This window comes from Sebastes umbrosus, chromosome 21 (genome assembly GCF_015220745.1).
Source record: "Sebastes umbrosus isolate fSebUmb1 chromosome 21, fSebUmb1.pri, whole genome shotgun sequence".
NCBI lineage: Eukaryota > Metazoa > Chordata > Actinopteri > Perciformes > Sebastidae > Sebastes > Sebastes umbrosus.
In genome coordinates, this window is record NC_051289.1 from 2373008 (window position 1) to 2393679 (window position 20672).

Below are 20672 nucleotides of genomic sequence, written 5' to 3' on the forward strand. Positions count from 1 at the left end.
TTAATAATAAAACACGTTTCTCCTCATGCATCACTCACCTGTCTCACTGTGGCCCTCTGCTGGTGGTGACATGACAAGATAAAAACAATCTCTTTGATTAATTATTCATTTATTAAATAATTTCAAGCATGATACCATAAAAATGTGACGATTAAAGACACCAGTCTCTACCCTGATAGTGACCTTTCTTTTTTTTAATCCACAGACATGTTTTTGTCCAGAATATAGTGATATAAAACATTAAACTTTCATTAATCACTTACAAAGTCTACGTATTATTATTGTTATTTTTTTTTTTACACACACCGGTTATGTTAGCTACTGGATAGATTTGTCGTTGACGTCACGTTCTAAAAAAACTAAATAGACAAATTTTATATATTAAATGTTCAAAATCCTTCATGAAATAGCTTCAAATTTACACTCTCCAGCGGCATGAAAAAATGTACACAAAGTTACAAAAATCCCTCCTGCTACGGTCCCAAAACGGATGAAATTTCTTCCGGACTCTGGTGTCTTCACGCTTCTGTTCCCGTCTCCTAAGGCCACACCTCGATTTATAATCTCATAAATTACCGTGAATCTCTTTTTGTGACTTTGTTCTGTCATCCTTGGTGTCAGCTTTTTGTTTTTCATAAAAACTCTCTCCTTTCTCTTTCATTTCCTCCATTTATCTATTTTCTTTGTTGTCGTTTTCACACCCCAACTTTCTCTCTTCTTCTTCTTCTCAGTGTTTTTTTCTTTCTCTCTCTCTCATTGGTTTTTCAGTGCGTTGATGTGAGCGCAGATCTTGAGAGCCGGTCCCAGTTTGATGTTCATGCTGGTCATCAGGTGGTCCTCGGTCAGCAGCAGCAGAGCCTGGCCGTCGATCTCCTGCAGCCGGAACGCCTCGGCCACGTCGCTGCAGCCTGAAACACAGAGACACAAAGATTAAGATGAGTTTTTTTTACTAAAGTAAACATCCAATCAATGATCTCATTCTAAGCTAACGAAAATGCCATGTTTCTACAGTAGCCCAGAACGGACAAACTAAACTCTGACTCACTTGTGAAACTGCGGTAACGTGAACCGCAGAGTGTTAAAGGGACTGTTTCTAAGAATCAGAAATAGCTTGTTAACAGCGACACCTGTGGCCGTTAAATCAACGAAAGTCAGCGTCGGGCTCGCGCTTGTGCTCGCTCTAAATAGACATGAACGAGCATCGATCAAAACAGTGAGGCCCCCATTTTCGAGGCCCACGGAGCATGCTCAGTTGAGTCTTTTTATGGTTTGGAGGAGCTCTCATCTTGCTTTTTAAACTTTAAACTTGCTTTTGGAACTTTACAATAAAGTGATATTCATGAGGCGTTAGTGTTTGTAAAACACACTAATGATTGTAAATAAACTACCTAAAACCTTCACAATAAAATGTTTCTGGATATTTACAGATTTGAGTTCCACTGTTTTGTTTTTCATCCAGATGTTGGGTGGATAAAAGTATGCACGTTACCTCAGCCTGCGGTTAATTTCAGCGTTTTGCGAAACACTTAATTGGATGAGGGGCGACGGAGAAGCTGCTGACGATTAACACCCTCCAGTGTTTGTATAAATCAAAGTGACAGTTTCAACAGATGCTGCCAGTTCAAGTGGCGTCGCCGGAGAGGCTCCACATGTTTATATTTACTTATGAACTATAGAGACTAATCTATTAGTTCACCTGGCAGCGTGTGAATGAAGGCAGTCACTTCCTCCACGCTCCAGTGGGAGGGGGCGGGTTTGAACGTGGTCGTGGGCGTAGAGGTGGTCAACGCGGGCGCGGACGACCTCCTCGCTCTCCGCGCCGCCCTGCGCTCCATCCTGGCTGTCATGGCAACAGCAGGATCCTCCTCATCCCCGCCGTCATCTTCTTCCTCCTCCCCTCCTGGCTCCATGTCCTCCTCGTCATCCTCCTCCTCATCACCTTCTGCCGCCGCTGCCTTCTCCTTTCCCTCCTTCTCACGCCGACCGGCGCTCCAGAGGTCACGAGGCTGCAGGGACTGAAAACACAGTTCATCCTTTATTATTTTAATACTTGAGGATGTTTGCTTCTTAAAAGTCTGAATAAATGTGGCATCAATGTAAAAATACTCCAGTGCATGTAAAGATTCTGTGTTATCAGCTAAATATACTCAAAATATCAAAAGTAAAAGTATTTGTTTTGCAGAAAATCCGCTGCTGGGACTGATTTGTTTATCAGTTTATATTCTGAGTTTAAAAAATAATGAAGTAATCAAGTGTTAGTTTTAAATTGGTTGCTGTTTCATTAAGAATATATTATGATTCACAGAGCTATATGTCTCTTACTGCATGCTCCACTGAGCACATAGAAACTACACCAACATGGCTGAAGCTTCAAAACAGCCCTCCAAACTCCACATCCCATAATGCACTGGTGCTCGTTAACACCTGTGTGAGAGATGTAATCAGTGTATTTTGGTGAAAACATGACTGGAATTAACAGGTGGATGACAGAGAAGTGGATTAAACTGTCCTTTTAGAAGTTTCTGTGGATGTTTTGACAACTTTTACTCTCTGAAATAATGAGTTGTCATTAATGGAAACCAGTGTAGCTTCACTAATGTAAACTAAACTAGTGTAGCTGCTGTGAATATGATCTGACCACAGACTGTGTTCTCTGTGAAGGAAACTGTGAGCTGTTTACAGACGACTTTCACGCCTCCACAGGTGAGTGTTTAATAATCAGCTACAATTTAACATAAAGGCATGTTAACATAATGCAGGACAGCATGATAAACACAACATGGTAAAGGGTATCATGCTAGTATGATACATGTAAGTCTGTTAACATCACAGTAACATTGGTAGCTCACAAGCCAGCTGGCCTTCACCTGCTCAGGGACTACAGATGGAAATTAGCTGGTAGTTAAATCTGGTACAAAGCATCATTTCTCATTTTTGAGATGTACATTTTATATAATAAACTAAACGAAACAAGATTAATGTTACATGCTAACATGCTAAAACTTATAGTTGTTGTGTTCTTGTTGTCTGTAACTTCTGGTGTTAGGATAAGTGCTGACATGATAAACTGATTAATTGATTAATAATCAGCAGTCACATAAAAACCATACCTTTCTACCCGCTTCTTAAATGTGAGGATTTGCTGTTTTTATATAATTTAAAATAAAATATATTTGGGTTTTAGACTAAATAAGTGATGTGAAGAGGTCACTTTGGGCTCTTAAAATGTTTTAAATCTGTATCTTACAGACCCAGTCGACCTGGCCACTGAACCAAATTACAGAATTTTTTTTACCGTATTTTAGACCTCATCTTTAAGTCTGACTGTCCTCAGGTCCCTTTATGATCACGTCACTTTTTAGGAAAGTTAATTCATGCACATTCAGCTTTGGAGAGGTTTTCCTCAGGTCTGATCCAAACTAACATTTGTCACAATATTTTGACATTTTGTAGGCTCATAAAAATAACCGAAACTGAAACTAATCATTCGTAGAAGTGTAGTGAGGTTTAAACTGGTGGTTAGTTCAGTGTCCCCTACCAGTCGCAGTAAAAGAGGCTTCCCAGGAACGGACTCCGCCCTGTTCAGGACCGGACGGGGCCTCTCTGACCGGCTACCTGCACTCAGAGCCCGCAGACGCTTCGTCAGACGAACGTTAAACCTGACAGAGAAAGAAAAAGGAGGAAGAAGAAGAAGGTTGACATCTCCTCGTTCTGCTGCTTTGATTAACACTCATATCTGCATTTCACACCTGTGTCTCTACAACAGGCCTCACACACCACATCCTGCCGGCGTAGCGTGGCAGCAACACCCGTAAACACGCCGCTGCAGCTCAGAAACAATGTCTGAAGGTCACACACACACACACACACGCTGAACATCAGCTGCTCTTTTTGTCTCTGAGCCAATGAAATGAGGTCTCACCCGCGAGCACAGGAAGTGGAGCAAAAACGTTTGGACCGCATGAAGTTGTGTGCGTGGCCTCTCTTCCCGCAGAACTGACAGTGCAGCACCGTCCTGTCCCTGTGGGCCGTCCCTATAACGTGAGAGAGACAAACATGGTCAACCGGGTTTCAATTCAGAGACGTTCAAGCTGCACAATGGTTTCTGAAAAATACTGCAGAGTAAAATATGTCAGACTACTGGATGCAACAGAGAAAAGTGTCCAATCGCTCCTTACTGAGAAGTCTACGGCTGCAACTAACCATTATTATACCTCCGCGACAACGTAGTCGGGGGCATATAGCGCTCCACGTGTCCATCCTTTCCGAAGCAGAACTCGGAAACTATTTAACTTAGGAACTTCAAATTTGGTATGATGGTTGACAGTATGGTTTAGTTGTGCCTTTTAGGGGTTAGAAGTCCAGCGTGCCCAACATTTTTGAAATTTTGGCCAAAAACTGTGATTTTTTTTCGACTCCAATTTCGTTTCCGGAGTAGAACTCGTTCCATTAGTTCCAAAAGGGCTAAAAAAAAAAAGGGCTGGCCCTACTTTAGTAGGGATCAAGCATGTGAGCCATGCTCACTTTTGCCTTGTTTCATTATTGATTATTTTCTCAATTAATTGTTTTGTCTATAAAATGTTAGAAATTAGTGAAAGCTGCCCGTCGCGGTGAGCTTAACTGTCTTCAGATTGCTTGATTTGTCCGACCAACAATCTAAAACTCTAAAAAATATTTTTTTTTCTGTCACATAAACTGTTTTCTGTACTAAACAGTACACTAAAATATGTTTCTGAAAACATTTGAGGTGAGAAATAGGCATTACAGTAAGAGAATATTGATTCATATTTGATTAGCGCTGCCTAGTTTGACCGTTTTGATCGGGGTTTGCGAGTGATTGACAGCTGCCTCCGTTGAATGAACAGCCAATAGGAACGCTCTCTCTCTCTGAAATGACCTGTGATTGGCCAAAGTCTCCCGTCACGGTCTGAAAACAGAGCCATGAGGTGGTGCAGAAGTATCTCAGAACACTTGAATTACAATATGCTGAAAGGTTGTTATGGAATTTTTGCTCCCAACAATATACTGCCACTTTAATTTATTATGAAAACAGTCATTTGTTAGTCACCTTTTATTTCTCAGTTACTGTTTGTTGTCACGTAGCAATGCAAGAGATGAGAAAAAACCTAAAATAAGAGTACGTTTGTGCAGTTAATAAACCAACCAGCTCATGAGCGTCTTACTGTTGGCGGCGTCGTCTGTGTCTCCCGCCTCCTCCCCCTCTGACTCAGTGGAGTGCTCAGCTGGTTTCACTGCGTCCGTCACGGGCAACGCCTCGCTCCCATTGGTCCCGTTCACCTCCTCCGGTTTGGTCACCGGCTCTGGAACCAGCAGGGACGAGCGGTTCACCTGCACCGTAAAAAGGTACGTGAACACACTGAGTCTGAAATGGGCCTTTCTGCATAGTGAGGACTTTTGGTACTTTAAGTATATGTTGATGCTAATACGTATATGTACTTTTACTTAAGTAGCATTTTGAATGCAGTACTTTTGAGTTTGCAGTTTACAGGTGCTTCAAATATATGAAAAGAAAAGACCTACTCCGCTCTGTTTTTTGTATGAATTCACTTTGGATTTTGATGTCCACTGCAGCTGGTAAAATTAAAATTAAATTAACTGACATCTGTGCATATTGTCAACATAACATTAGGTTGCTAATTCTGATATTGAGCAATTAAAACAAATACTGTGTGTCCTTACAGGAAACGGTTGGAGCCCCTCCTGGATGACAAATCCTTCCACCAGGTGAGTCAGAACCTGCCGCCCCTCCGGCCACGCCCTCGGCTCGAAGTTGCCGCTCAGCGATTGGCCGAAGCTCTCCGTCTCGTCTCCCGATTGGCTGAGGGGCTCCGTCTCGGTTTCGGCACGGTGCTGCGACTCATTAACCGTTGTGTCGACTTTCTCCGTCTCGTGCTGCGATAGGCTGAGGTCGGTCGGGCGGGCGGTCTGAGCCGGGAGGAGCGGGGGAGGGTTTTCTGCCGAGGGGGTGATGAAGGGCGAGGAGGGGGGAGACTGGGAGGAGAGGCTGGACAAGGCTGGGAGGAGCAAAGACAATAATCAGAGTTAATAAGTATAGTTCAATCTGTAAATATGTCATACTAAGGTACATTTTAAACAGATAAAAAATGTGGGAATAGTTTGCGATTAGTATTTTAATCGACTGGCAACATCTGGTAGAAAGTCTACATACATTTGGCCATGCAGTAGGTGACTTGAAATCAACATGTCTCAATAAGCAGTGAAAGGAGAGTTTACGTTCCCCCACCTGATGGTCCAGTTCCTGTATTTTACAGTACTTTATAAAGACATAAATACAGTACTGAAACCAGTTTTATTCCTCGATCTTACTCCAGTGAAATGCCTCAATTCTGTTGCTTTTTGTTGTCTCCACTGGGAGAAACTCTTGCAGGAGTTTTATAGAAGAGCAGAGACATTTTTAGTTTTGTTTCATGCTGTTAAATAATCTCGCTTTGCGCTGTAAACAAACAACCAGACAGCTTCAGTCCCTCTTTCCTCCCTGTTGTGACAGAACTAGAGGAGAGGGAAGTAGGAGTTGATACAGCTTTGTACAATAACTAAACTCTTAACGTCTAAAATGTATTAATTTCATCATTTTCTAATCTTGCAAACCTGCAAGAACGGAGTAATTTTGGCATGAAAAGTTCACATTAATAGGAGGTCAAAGGTCAGTAGGAGGTAGGAAGTCAACAAGTCTACTGGTCTGAGGTACCTGACTGGTTGTCTGACTGTGTTGACATGTTCTCACAGAAGTCCTCCTGGCTGACCGGCTGCAGGTCCCGATGAGACTCTGGTAGTCTCTGACTTTGGACAGAAACCTCTGGTACTGGAGCAGGTACTGGAGCTGGTACTGGAGCTGGTACTGGAGCTGGTACTGGAGCTGGTACTGGAGCTGGTACTGGGACTGTTACTGGGACTGTTACTGGGGTTTGGACTGGAACCGGAGCCGGAATGAGACCCAGGATGGGTTTCGGCTCCGTGCTGGAGTCTTTAACGGTGTCAGGCGTCGGGATAGGATCCGTGTTCTGGTGCTGATGGAGAATCTGACTGGTCAGGTTCTCCGACTGGTCCATGGCGGTCTCTCCTTCCTCTTCCTCCTCCATCTTTTTCTCCTCGCCTCTCTCAGCCCTCTCTCCTTCCTCCGTCACTTCCATCTGTTCTTCCCGTCTGCCAGTTTCAACTTCCTGTTCCTTCTGACCGACGATGCCTCCTTCCTTCTCGGGTGGAAGTCTCGGTTTCTCCTCCTTCACTTTCTCTCTTTGGTCATCTCTCTCCACCCTCAGGTCTTTACCGACACTCCCCTCCCCTCTGACTCCTTGTCGTACCCCTCGCCCTCTCTCTCGCTGCTCCTCGCCGTCCTTCGCCTCTCCTTTCTGGGTCACAGTTTGTGTTTGAGGACCAGCCTGACTCGGAGGGGACGCCGAACTCAGGAGAGACGGAGGCGAGGGCAGGGGAGAGGTGTTTTTTGGCAACGACGGGTTTAGAGGAACAGGAAGCACGTCACCGCTCAACGTCCTCTTTGATTGGCTGGACAGCTCCGGCGACTCTACAACAGGAGGCGTCGACTGCACAGCGTGGGCGTACGTGCAAGGTTGCCGTCCCGAGGAGGAGAGGGCGATGATTTGCAGCTGCCTCGCCGCAGACGGCGAACGCTCGAAATGGGACGAAGCAGACATGGCGTTGGTCACAGATAAGGAGCCGTGCTGGGATTGGCCGGGCCCGAGCATAGTTTGAGTTAACGGACAGCTCTTTAGTCCGGCCAGCGGCCTGCTGGTGGGAGAGGCCTGACAGGCGGGGGCAGCAGCGATCGGTTGGAGGGTTGAGGTTTGCCGTGGCGACGGCGCTCTGTGGCCGTTTGGAGAATGAAGTCTTGGTCTCAGAGGGACGGCTCGGACCGGAGAGTACAGAGCTGCAAGGAAGAAACATCAAAAAATGAAGAAACAGTCTTAACCTGATTAAATGCAGATTAATGGTTGAGCTCCAGACTGAACTTTAAAATAAAGATCTGTGGATTTGAACAGTAGATTCAGATGAAGCTGCTCCGGTGTGATCTGCTCTGAAACACCTGAAGCTTCGCTGACTGCTCCCGTAGTGAAACTGATTCAGGGTGTTGGCGGTAAGACTTTCTCTTAATGTTCATTTCATGCCTGTTGCTTCACGCTTGTGAGTTTTTCTTTGTTCAAACAACTACAAAAAGTGGGAGAGTAAAACAGGAGCAACTAGTTATGAATGAATAATTACCCCCGGGGGTTTGTTTGCTCTGGGTGAGCGTTAACCCCCCAGGCCTGAAAATATTATAAAATGTACGACTGAGGAAACAAGAGCCCAGTTAGAGACTGTTAGAAACTGTCCTCGCCCTCTTTTAGCAGCAAAAATGCAGAATATCTGCAGGTTGCTTGTGGTCTAGAGCAGAAGTTGCACACTATTTTGTCTCGTCTTGGCTTTAAAACAGCTACGTTTACTCAGGACTCCTCGTCAAAGGTTGCATATCTTCGTTATATCGATGCTTGGGATCCTCTGGCCCTACTAACGGTTCCAAAATCCAAACTTGTCAACAAAGGTGACTGAGCTTTTGCTGTCCGGGCCACTCAGCTGAGGAACTTGCAAACTCAGTATCTTTCTTTAAATCTCTTCTTAAGACTCACTTTTATATTATGTCTTTCTCTTAACTGATGGTGCACTGTTGTAACTATTTTTATGATTTTATTTTGTATTTATATGATTTTATGTTATTTAGATTTTAAGTTCTGGATGTTAATTACTTTTATTGTAAAGCACTTTGTAACCTTGTTTTGAAAGGTGCTATATAAATAAAGTTATTATTATATCTAAACAGGTTCAACTAAAAAGAGATTTCTCCTTCTAGTATTGTATTATTTTATTAATTTCTAGGAGCACGAAGAGGGAAAACTGTCCAGTTATTTTACTAGAAATTAACTAATGATGAGAAAAGTCTAGTCAAAAATTAGGGGAGGGAGAAAAAAATCAATAGTACCGCAATATTTTGCAATACACAGATGTCAAGTATCGATTTTTTATTATATAAACTGTTAACTTCTTAACAATTTGACGGCCGCTATTCTGTCTTTCAGAGGTTGTAGCGGGCTCACTTGTGAAGATACTGGCATCATATGAAACTATAAAACCTAATGAATCCATCGGTACCAACCATGTCATGTTAGCTCGTCGGGAAGATAAATAACGCTCCAAAGTTACGCTAAATTTTGGCGAGGAAAAACTGGCATTCAAAGGTTTCCCTTGACCTCTGACCTTTTAAGATATGTGAATGAAAACTGTGAAATGAACGGAGTGAAAACTGTATCTTATTAGATAAAACAGATGTTGACAAACTGCATATTTCCAGTTGTAAAAATATAATAAATTGCAATATATCTTATCGGAATACTAATAATAATAATAATACAATATTAATAATACCCAAAAAATACTTGCAGTAATACAAAAGAATATATTTAAATTGTTGGTCGGATAAAATAATTCAACTTAGAACTTGTGATGGCATTTGTCCTCGAATTAATGAATCCAATAATAATTAATTAATTAAAACAATTATTAATACATTATTAATAATTACAGATGGCTTGCATCCGTAGCGTTGAACGTACACTATGTTCTCCTTGTTTATGTGACTCAATCAGATAATTGCTGCTCAAACTGACAAACCAATTACCACTCAGACTGCAGCACAACACATAATACCCAGGTGATTAACTGTATTTATAGAGGACGACTGTCGTGGATCAGGTTACATTTCATTTCCTGCTGTAATAAAAACTGAAGCTCATATAGAATTATCTCTCTTAATAAATGTTCCTGTGTACGAGAGTGTTATTTCCACCGAGAGAAGAAGGACGGGTCTCCATCCCAGTTTTACAGTTTCACCTTGATTGATTGAAACTAAAATCTTTCTTTTATTCAGATGAAAGGAGTTAATTAATAAAATAATAATACACTCATCTACAGTAGGCTGCCCCAGTTTAATGGGGTTTTGTGCAGCGTGGTTCGCAATAATAATAATAATAATAATAATATGATTATAATAATAACAATGACAATAATAACATTATAAAGTATAATAATTATAACAACAATAATGATACAAATAATAGTGCTTATTATAATTATTATAACTATTATTATTATACTTATTATTAGTAATAATAATAATATGACTTAACTATATTTTATATTTAAAAATATATATATCATAATCGTAATAATAACACTAATATTTTGTTTTAGCGTTACTAAATTATTATTATTATTATTAATAATAATAATAGCTATATTTTGATTTACAAAAAATATACTAGAATTTAATAATTTTGTAGCTAATTCTAGTTTACAACATTATCTATTATTAAGTATCAGTAATGAAACAAACTTGTTATTATTATACTTATTATTGTTATTATTATTAATAATAATAATAATAATAATAATAATAATAATAATAATAATATGACTTAACTATATTTTTATATACAAAAAGATATAATCATAATAATAATAATAATAATACTTATTATTATTGCTGTTACTATTATTATTATTAATAATAATAATAACTATATTTTGATTTACAAAAAATATACTAGAATTTAACAATTTTGTAGTTAAGTGTAGTTCACAACATTATCTATCACTAACATTAAGTATCAGTAATGAAACAAACTTGACTTTACGTATATTAAGTGCAGCAATAATACAGATAAGACATTTATATTGCATTTCTAATTCTTTTGTTTGATTAACATTATTATGGAAAGCACAATTACCAATTTAATCATAATGTGATAATTGCCAGATTGATGTAAATGCAACTCGTGAAACCAAACCTACGACTTTCTCCGTGTTTATATTTCAATATAAAACCTAAATCAAACAGGTTGTCCCTGAGATCTTCCTCCATTAACACTACCAGTGAACCAGTGTGAGTCTTCTGGGACCTACTTGGCGGTGGGACGGAGAGGTGGCGGCAGGGCGTGTTCGGGCTCTCCGTTGCCGTGGTGCAGGGCTGCGGTCGCGGCCTGAGAGGCGGGAAGAGGGGGGTGTGAGGGCGAGAGAGGAGAGGCGGGGCTGAGGAGGGGGGCTTGAGGCGGAGGGAGGGGGGGATGGTGAGGGCCCCGGGGGGAGGAGGCCTCAGGGTGAGACTCTGGAGCTGGAGACGAGAGGGGAGACAAAAAGAAAGATCAGTTACATCCTTAAACACATCGTTTTATTGCTTTATCTGCTCTAACCTGAGCTTCAATCATTAGCATGTCCAGCTAACAGCAGTAACCCAGCGTTACCTCTAAGGCCAAAGAGTTAGCATGTCGTTAACTAACTATGTTAGTCTGTGGAGGTCGGTCCTGGATGCTGTCAGAGTTAACGGAGAGTTTAACGGCTCCGTTCCAGTCTATATTGGATTTGGGAAAAATTACACCACAGTAGTTGACACACAAACAGCAGAAAACAGCTAGCCTGGCTCGGTCAAATCATGGACGGATTAACCAACGTCTACAAAGACACGCAAAACAACTACAAAGAGAGATGTAAACTACCAAAGCGAGACGCAAAATGTCTACAAACAGACGCAAAACAACCAAAAAGACACAAAACAACCAAAAAGAGACACAAAACAACCAAAAAGAGACTCAAAACAACCAAAAAAGAGATGCAAAACAACCAAAAAGAGACTCAAAACAACCAAAAAAGAGATGCAAAACAACCAAAAAGAGACTCAAAACAACCAAAGAGACGCAAAACAACCAAAAAGAGATGCAAAACAACTAAAAAGAGATGCTTAACAACTAAAAAGAGACTTAAAACAACCAAAAAAAGACTCAAAACAACTAAAAAGAGACTCAAAACAACTAAAAAGAAACTCAAAACAATCGAAAAGAGATGTAAAAACAACCAAAAAAAGACTCAAAACAACTAAAAAGAGATTCAAAACAACCAAAGAGAGACTCAAAACAACTACAAACAGACGCAAAACAATAATGAAGAGATGCAAAAGAACGACAAAGACGCAAAACTACCACAAAGAGACACAAAACAACTAGAAAGCCGGACTATTTCTTGGCTAGAAGCTCCACTCCGTTTGCGTGGAGGGTCCATCATATTAATTGTCATCCCAAACCAATGAGCGAACTCTACACCTATGCTGACATACCCAGCTGCCGTCACTGATCACGTGCAACGCCGTCATTGAAGATGCTCCGTACAGATGTGGTTGTGTGCGACTACCTGTACAAACATTCGCTGCTAAACTGCTCAAACTAAGAGACATTTAATATTGTCATACAGACGTTAACAACTTTAAGAAAACGGTGGACGAGTTCATTTGATTATAAAGTTATAAAGTTGCTGATACGAAACCATGGTTACGAAAAGTTACGACCGTTCCTAAAGTCCGTACCTTACACCTTTTAAAGAAGGGTGCTTCATTGAGAGTGGTATCAATCTTCTCATCTAACTCTCCTCAAGCATGAAAATAAACGCTCTTCTCAAGCTGACTTTTAAAGCAAGTGTGACATTTGGTGACAGTGTTTTAACAAATTCATACAGGTCATAAAGTCTCCTAGCAACATGAGAAATGAGAAGCTGCTTCTGTCTGAAATCAAACACCCGTTGTTTAAAAAATAGCCGTTGTCACAGCAAACTGCACATATGTCATGCCAGAATAAAAAGCTTGCAGCCGTAACTAAGAGAAGCCAGCGAGGCTTATCGAACGGTCATCTGAAAACCACACAGGCACACAGGAAAGGTCGGATTTACTTTTACCTTAGCGGAGGCAGGGTTAGAGGAAGGAGAAGAGGAGGAGGAAGAGGAAGAGGAGGAGGACAGGGCAGGTCGCATAGCAGACGTAAGAATCAGCTGCAGGAAGAAAAGTAGAGGAAATAAAAAGAGGAGAGCCGAGTGTAATCATATTCAAGCGCTGGAGATGAATATGCATGTTTGTGTGTGAGTGACTCATAACACCTCTACACTGAATAATATCCGTCATTGTGAAAACAAAAACACATCTTCAACCTCTATTCTTTGCATTTCATTGTTCAGACTTGAGACATGGTTCCTACTGAGGACGTACATCTTTAAAAACAAAAATATACAGTTTAATTTTTTATAAAAAAGTGCTCAGTAATTCTCCTAAAACAGCTGGTAGTTTTGAATCAGACAACAGAAAATAGTGCATTTGTCGGAGACTATTTTCAGCGGCGTATTAATCCACATTTGGTGCTCTAGTGCAGCGGTTCCCAAAGTGGGTGCTGCATGATTTATTATCATTATTATTATTTTTAATATTATTTTTAATTATTTATTATTTAAATTTAATTAAATTATAATATATTTATTATATATAATATCATATATATATATTATATATAATTATATTATATATAGTTATATATATATATTATATATAATATTATTTATATAATATAATATAATATGCATTTCCTGCATTATGTTACCCGCTTGCTAGCTTGCTAAATTGTTAGCCTCTGTGGCTCCTAGACGCCGACAGTAACGTTAATATTAATAATTAATCATTAATATTACCGTTGCTTAGCAGCGGTGTTCTCACGACTTAACCACTTGAACGCCATGCATATCGTGTACACGACTTCCCGTGTTGTAAACACAAGCTTCATTTGAAGGCAGCATTAGCTCCACCCTCTCGTGTCACGTTTGGTTGCAACAAACCAAGATGGCGACGGCCAAAATGCCGAACTCGAGGCTTCAAAACGGCAGTCCACAAACCAATGGGTGACGTCACGGTGACTACGTCCACTTCTTATATACAGTCTATGGTTTATCCTGATACATAGTACATTTGAATAACAAATATTATGATATTATTATGATATATACTGATGGACAACTGTGAAAATGTGTGTTTAGTATTCAGAGATTTTCTGGTTTGTTGCTCAAACTTAAAGCTTTAAAGGTCCCATATTGTATAAAGTGTGATTTTCATGTCTTTTATATTATAAAGCAGGTTTAAGTGCTATATATAAATACTGTGAAAGTATCAAAGCGCTTAATATACGGAGAAATACACACAGCCCGTATTCAGAAATTGTGCATTTGAAACAGGCCGTTAGGATTTCTGTCCATTTGTGATGTCACAAATATACAATATTTAGACCATTACACGGTTTTAAACGTAAACATTCTAAATGTGTCCCAGTTTAGTTTATGTTGCAGTGTATGTGAATAACAGCAGCTGACAGGAAGTAAACATGGACCCAAACTGTTGCCTAGCAATGCAATTCCGTTGCAATTCCGTTGAAATGCACTAAAACGGAGTGTTTCAGACAGAGGGTAAATACAGGTATATTTAAGCAGACAGTATGAGGAAAATAATGTTGTTGTTTTTTAACCTTACAGCATGTAAACATGTTCTAGTAGAAACACAAAATACAAGTATGAACCTGAAAATGAGCACGATGTGGGACCTTTAAAAACATATTTTCAAGCTTACAGCATCTGTATTTCCTACATAACCTGAATGTACCATCACTCTGACCTTTGCTCTAACTGCTACTATCTCATTTTAATACTGGTACAAACCGGATTAGACGTAGAAATCTATGTAAATATGGGTTTGTGTGTGTGCGTGCGTGTGTCTGTGTGTAACTATGTTTACCATCTGAGCTCTAAGCAGCACCTGGTCTTGTCCAGACCCTTTGAGACCTTTCCCCAGGAGCAATGTCTGCTGGGATACCCTCGGCCTCACGGGGGACGGGCTCTGATTGGCTCGCACAAGACCAGGTGTGCCCACAGGATGAGCCTGTGATACCTGGAACAAAGAGGAGGAGAGGAGAGGAGGGGAGGGAAGCAAATCAGGAAGGGCTTTAGACGAAGGAAGGACGTCTTCTCGTTACATTTCCTAGAAAACAAGAAAGTGTTGTGTGTGCGTGTGCATGTATGTGTGTACAAACCAAAAGACTCAACAATCAAAATGAGGGAATTAAAAAGGAATTTGACTTAGTATGTGCTTGTTATTATCAATTACGTAATTGTGTATCACGATATCTCAGAGGTGCTGGAAGGTGGGTTTGGTTACCTTGCAATAAAAGCCAGGCTAGCAGTTTCCCTCCGTTTCCATTCTTTATGCTAAGCTAAGCTAACCAGCTGTTGGTTGTAGCTTCAAATAAAGTTGTCAAACTATTCCTTTAAAAAGTGGTATGTGGTGTTGTTGGATCATATGGAGGTGTGTGTGTGTGTGTGTGTGTGCATCCGATACCTGTCTGCCAGGTGGACTGGCTGGCGTGTGAAAGGGCGTGATTGGCGTGGAGGTCGGTGTGGATACAGGCCTTGTGTTCCCATTGGTCAGGCTGGTGGAGGTCTTGGTTGACATGGTGGTGCTGCTTTGCGATGCAGAAGAAGAAGAAGAGAGGAGGAGGGGCGAGGTGGTGCTGGCTACAACAGGAGAGGAAGAGGAGGAGGAGGAGGAAGGATGGAGAAGAGAGGAGGAGGAGGAGGTTTGTTTGGTGGGAGATGTTTTGGAGGCGCCCGTCGGGGAGGGGAGGATCGGGCGAGAGTACGTGCGGAGGGTGGGGGTTGTGGTGGAGGTGAGTTTAGGGGGAGCGGGGACGAGGATGTGGGGAGATGGAGCTCCAACCGTCGCCACCGCCGCCATTTTGGGGACGTGGGTTGCGGTGACGGAGGGAGCGGGGGTGAGAGGGGGAGGAGGGGAGTGGGTGGTGGGCGTCAGCGTGGGTGCCGGCGAGTCCAGGAGCATGGGGTTGGGGGTGAGCCGAGGAGGGGTGGGGGTTGTTGGGGTGGAGGGGTCGGGCGTGGCGGCGGTGGAGGTCTGAGGGCTGGTTCCATTGGTGGCCTCGCCGTGTTCTGATTGGCTCTGACGAACCAGCTCCCTGTCCATCCTTTAACACTTTAACGCACTGTAACACACAGACACAAAATCAACACATCAAATCATTTTCATATGTTTCTTAAAGTGACTGTAATTAATATTATTTATAATAATCTGAAAAGTGAAGCCAATGCTGAAGTGCCTTAAACTTGCATTCTTTCTAACAGCCAGCAGGGGGCGACTCCTCTGGTTGCAAAAAGAAGTCTGATTGTGTAGAAGTCTATGAGAAAATGAGCCTACTTCTCACTTGATTTATTACCTCAGTAAACATTGTAAACATGAGTTTATGGTCTCAATCGCTAGTTTCAAGTCTTCTTCAATACAGCATGATGTTCATTTAGTAAATTATGGTCCCATTTAGAGTCAAATAGACCATAAAGCAGGGGATGCTTTAGGGCGGGGCTACCTTGTGATTGACAGGTCGCTACCACAGCGTTGTCCGGTCTGGGAGTTGTCCGTGTTTTCGTCTTAGAACTTTAACTCTTTCACAGTGTGTTTTCACTTCATCAAAGTTAATTATAACCTTTTTGGTTGCCAAAAAATGACTTATTCAGCGTTCGGTTGTACTTGGCTCCATCCTCTCGTGTCAGTTTTGGTTGCGAAAAACCGAGATGGCGACGAACAAAATACTGAACTTGAGGCTTCAAAACCGTAGTTCACAAACCAATAGGTGACGTCACAGTGACTACGTCCACTTCTTATATACAGACAGTAGCTCTCTCTCTCTCTCTCTCTCTCTCTCTCTCTCTCTCTCTCTCTCTCGTTTTTAAGCAGCCTCCGCTACCTCCTCGTTGAGAAATAAAACCGTCTCCAGATCCGTGTGAGCGTCATCACAAAAGTAAAACTTGACCTTATTGTTCCCACCAAGTTGATGAATAATGGTTTACTTTGGAAGAGTTGTTTGACCGGAAATAAACAATAATACTCTATTTTAAGCGTCTGTAATTTCCCAATAATTTCCTTGGAAGTTTACTGGAAAGAACTGTAATCTAATTATTGAGAAAATGAAGAGACAAAATCCTGGCTACAGACCAGAAAACTTCACTTCATATGAAATATGATCTTCCAACTGTTTCTCTCCATCCATGAGGAGCAAAGATGAGACCCGACACCCTCAGATGAAACTAAAACAAATATATTTGGCCCACACCTGAGGATAAAATCCACACGCAGAATATAAAACCAACATTAGTTTGCTTGACAGTGATGAATTGAATGTGTTGAAATAAATCCCTCCAGCTTGTTGCAGACGCCTTTTCATCTGAACCATTTATCACAGCCGTCACTGATGCTGAAGTTTAAAATCAGTAGAGCTGCAACGATTAATCGATTAGTTGTCAACTGTTAAATTAATCGCCAAATATTTTGATAATCGATTAATCGGTTTGAGGGATTTTTTAAGAAAAAAACAAGTCATAATTCTCTGATTGCAGCTTCTTAAATGTGAAATTTTCTGGTTTCTTTCCTCCTCTATGACAGTAAACTGAATATCTTTGAGTTGTGGACAAAAGAAGACATTTGAGGACGTCATCTTGGGCTTTAGGAAACACTGATTGTCAACATTTTCTGAAATTTTATAAACCAAACAACTAATCGATTAATCAGGAAAATAACTGACAATGAAAATAATCGTTAGTTGCAGCCCTATAGATACGAGGTTCTCACAGGACAGCGACGCTACAAACACATGATGATCTTTTAGACCATGGGGTCAGCAACCTGCGGCTCTGGAGCGTCATGCAGCTCTTTAGCTCCTCTCCAGTGGCTCCCTGTGGATTTTTAAAAATAGAAATTAATAACTGTTTTTTTTTGTTAACATTTTCATTTTTATTTATCATTGTTGTAGGTCTATGGTATGACGGTACGACAGAAAAAGAAATCTGAGATATTGAGAATAAAGTCATAAATTTAAGAGAAAAAAAGTCGTAGTATTATGAGAATAAAGTCATGATATTATAAAGTAGTTATTTTACGTGCTATTTTCTTTTTTTCTCGTAAAGTTCTGACTTTTTTTCTCGTAAAGTTATGCCTTTATTCTCGTAATATAAGGACTTGTTTCTCGTTAAGTTATGACTTTATTCGCGTAATATTAAGATTTTTTTCACATTAAGTTATGATGTTATTCTCGTAATAAGATTTTTTTCACATTAAGTTATGACGTTATTCTCATAATTTCACAACTTTTTTTCTCGTAAAGTTATGACGTTATTCGATTAGTTATTCGATCAGTGTTTCCCAAAGCCCAAGATGACGTCCTCAAATGTCTCGTTTTGTCCACAACTCAAAGATATTAGATTACGATTAATTGTTATGTTTATGAGGGAGTCCTAGGAAAAATATTCTACCCTGTAAGGGTCCCTGGTCCCAAAAAGTTTGATAACATCTGATTTATAGTGATGTGACAGTTCTTGTAGTGCACTAAGTAGAGTTTTATTGTCAGATTTGTAAAGAATTCATTCTTAAATGTGATGTTTTCTAGGGCTGCCCCCTCTTAGTCGTTTTAGTTTTTGTCGACTAAGATTTCTTCGGTCGGTGCGTCATTTTTTTATGCTTATGTGATGCTGACTGACTAATTTCCAAGAAACTTATGAGCACATCTCTGGTAAACACAAGAAGTGGTGCTTTTGTGTTATTCTTTGTGGAGAAACTCAAAATCAACTAATCGATTAGTCGACAAAGAATTTCTTTGGTCGACGACAGCCCTAATATTTTTTCTTAAATAGTGAATTTTATACGACTGACTGGCAACTCTAGTGCAAATATTGCAGCAATTAAGGCTGTAATTAATTAATATTTTAATTAATCTAAGCTTGTTTTTGCGATTAATCAATTATGGTTTGGTTCAGTCTATAAAACGACACAATCACAAGTTCCCAAAGCTCATGGTGACATCTCCAAATGTCTGACCAACAATCCAAAAGCAAAAATATTCCAAAAAAAATGCAGAAATTCAGAAAATCATCACATATGACAAGGTGGAACCAGTGAATTTTCGCCATTTTTGCTTTAAATAATGCTCTAGCATCAATGCATATGGGTTTTTTCTACTCATAATCAACATAAAATGTGTGCCCCCTGCAGAATGAGGATATAATGTCACTACAGTGTAACTATACTGGAAGTTATCTGCCTTACATTATGGAAGTGGGTGCATATCTAGTATTTGGGTTTAAATGGGTGCTCAGTCTGCAGCCTGAACTCAAGCAGGTGCCACTCCATGCAGATGCTGACATCTGGCCTGCAGCAGCCTGTTTAACTGTTAACTAGCGTCACTTTTACTCCTGCAGACTATACTGCATTAACACTAACACGAGTCACAGTGCACGAACAGTGACAGTTAGGCCAGAGATCATGCATGTGACTATCAAAAAAAAAAAAAAAAAGATGGAGACAGGCCTTCACAGTGGAGAAGTCTCACGATAATAACATTTTTTTGGAGACATTGTCATGTCCACGTTGTGCGTAAAATGCGCACCGGTTCCACCTACCCAATGAAGTCTGCGTCGTCCTGCAGGTTTATTCCCAGTGTCGCATGTTTTATAAAGTCTGTAGCTGCTTTCTGATGAGCGTGTCTGGTGCTTTTTTAGCAAGCAGGCTGAAATGGGCGTGTGTTTATGAAGCCTCACTTCCTCGTCTGACAGCGCAGGAGCTGCTGCTGCTGCTGCTGCGTCAACCTCCTCCAGACAATAACACCTCCTGCAGCCTCACCTCTGCTTATCCGCCTTTACAGCCAGAAACACGCACAGTTGCATTGCAAAAACAGGCCCCTTTAGGATGTGCATGAGCTTCTGTGTGTGTGTATGTGTCGCACTTTGGTTAGGATTTCATCACATCCAGGAGCTTTTTCCGACAGAGCTTTTCCAGTAAATCCTGCAGCATCCAGATGTGGGTTGTTATGATGGTGCCTGCAGGTTCTCAGGTGTTCCACCACCGTCACACCTGCCGGGTCTGTGGTGGGGAATCAGCCCGGCTCTTGGCCACCGTGCTGCGGCTGCGAGGGGCCTGGTTAGTCCGCTGCTGGAGAAATGCAATGGAAGGCAGATTTTAACAGAGACAGAGAGGAGACAGCACCACTCAGAGCTCAGGAGGACCGCACAGACAGACACTCTGGCAGAGATATACATACAAACCGATGGTATACAGGTTCTATAAGGCAAGAGCTTTGACTTTAACAACAAATAAACATCTCTTTTATGAATGTCAGTAGGCTACACATAGGATTCTGGAAGAAAAGTATTTTTATTTATTTTGTTATATTTTATTTATAATTGTCACTATTATTATTTATTCATTTAGTTTTATTGTTATTTTATTATGACTTATTTATTTCACATTTGTTTGCTTGTACATGTCTGTCTGTTTCCTGTCCCCAAATCAAATTGCCTCTGTGGATAAATAAAGTTGTATTAAGCTGAATATTTTGACACTCAAAACAATCATTGTTAATTTATCATAATCATTTTTAATTTCACATCCATAAAGCTTAAATTTTTTTTGAGGTCTCTGATCATTTGAACCCAACTAATAGACAATAATAAATGAGTTCATACTGTTTATTTAATTTTTTTTCCTGTCTTTCTTTGTTATTATTACTATTATTATTTAGAGTTTCTTATAATAACCATATGTCCACATACAATGTTGGATTTATTTATTATTATTATTATTATTATTATTATTGTTATTATTATTATTTAGTTTCTTTTAATTACCATATGTCCAGATACACATATGTAGTGGATTTAAAAGTACAATATTTTCCTCA

At 40.5% G+C, this 20672-nt stretch overlaps 1 protein-coding gene across 3 annotated transcripts; it reads right to left on the minus strand.

Moving 5' to 3' along the window:
• Positions 1 to 92: 92 nt before the first annotated feature.
• Positions 93 to 19947, minus strand: si:ch211-230g15.5 (proline-rich protein 12). Of its 3 annotated transcripts, XM_037756327.1 has the most exons (13): positions 19396 to 19947; positions 15278 to 15935; positions 14678 to 14830; positions 12808 to 12900; positions 10993 to 11200; positions 6731 to 7927; positions 5701 to 6035; positions 5542 to 5592; positions 5184 to 5349; positions 3923 to 4034; positions 3539 to 3659; positions 1697 to 2015; positions 93 to 908 (listed from the first exon to the last, which is right to left on the minus strand). In XM_037756327.1, the coding sequence occupies exons 2-13, from the start codon at positions 15914 to 15916 to the stop codon at positions 754 to 756; spliced, it is 3549 nt and encodes a 1182-aa protein (XP_037612255.1). In that variant the 5' UTR covers positions 15917 to 15935; positions 19396 to 19947; the 3' UTR covers positions 93 to 753. The 3 variants fall into 3 exon arrangements, with proteins under 3 accessions (XP_037612255.1, XP_037612257.1, XP_037612256.1); XM_037756329.1 differs by lacking the exon at positions 12808 to 12900; XM_037756328.1 differs by lacking the exon at positions 5542 to 5592.
• Between the last annotated feature and the right edge of the window lie 725 nt (positions 19948 to 20672).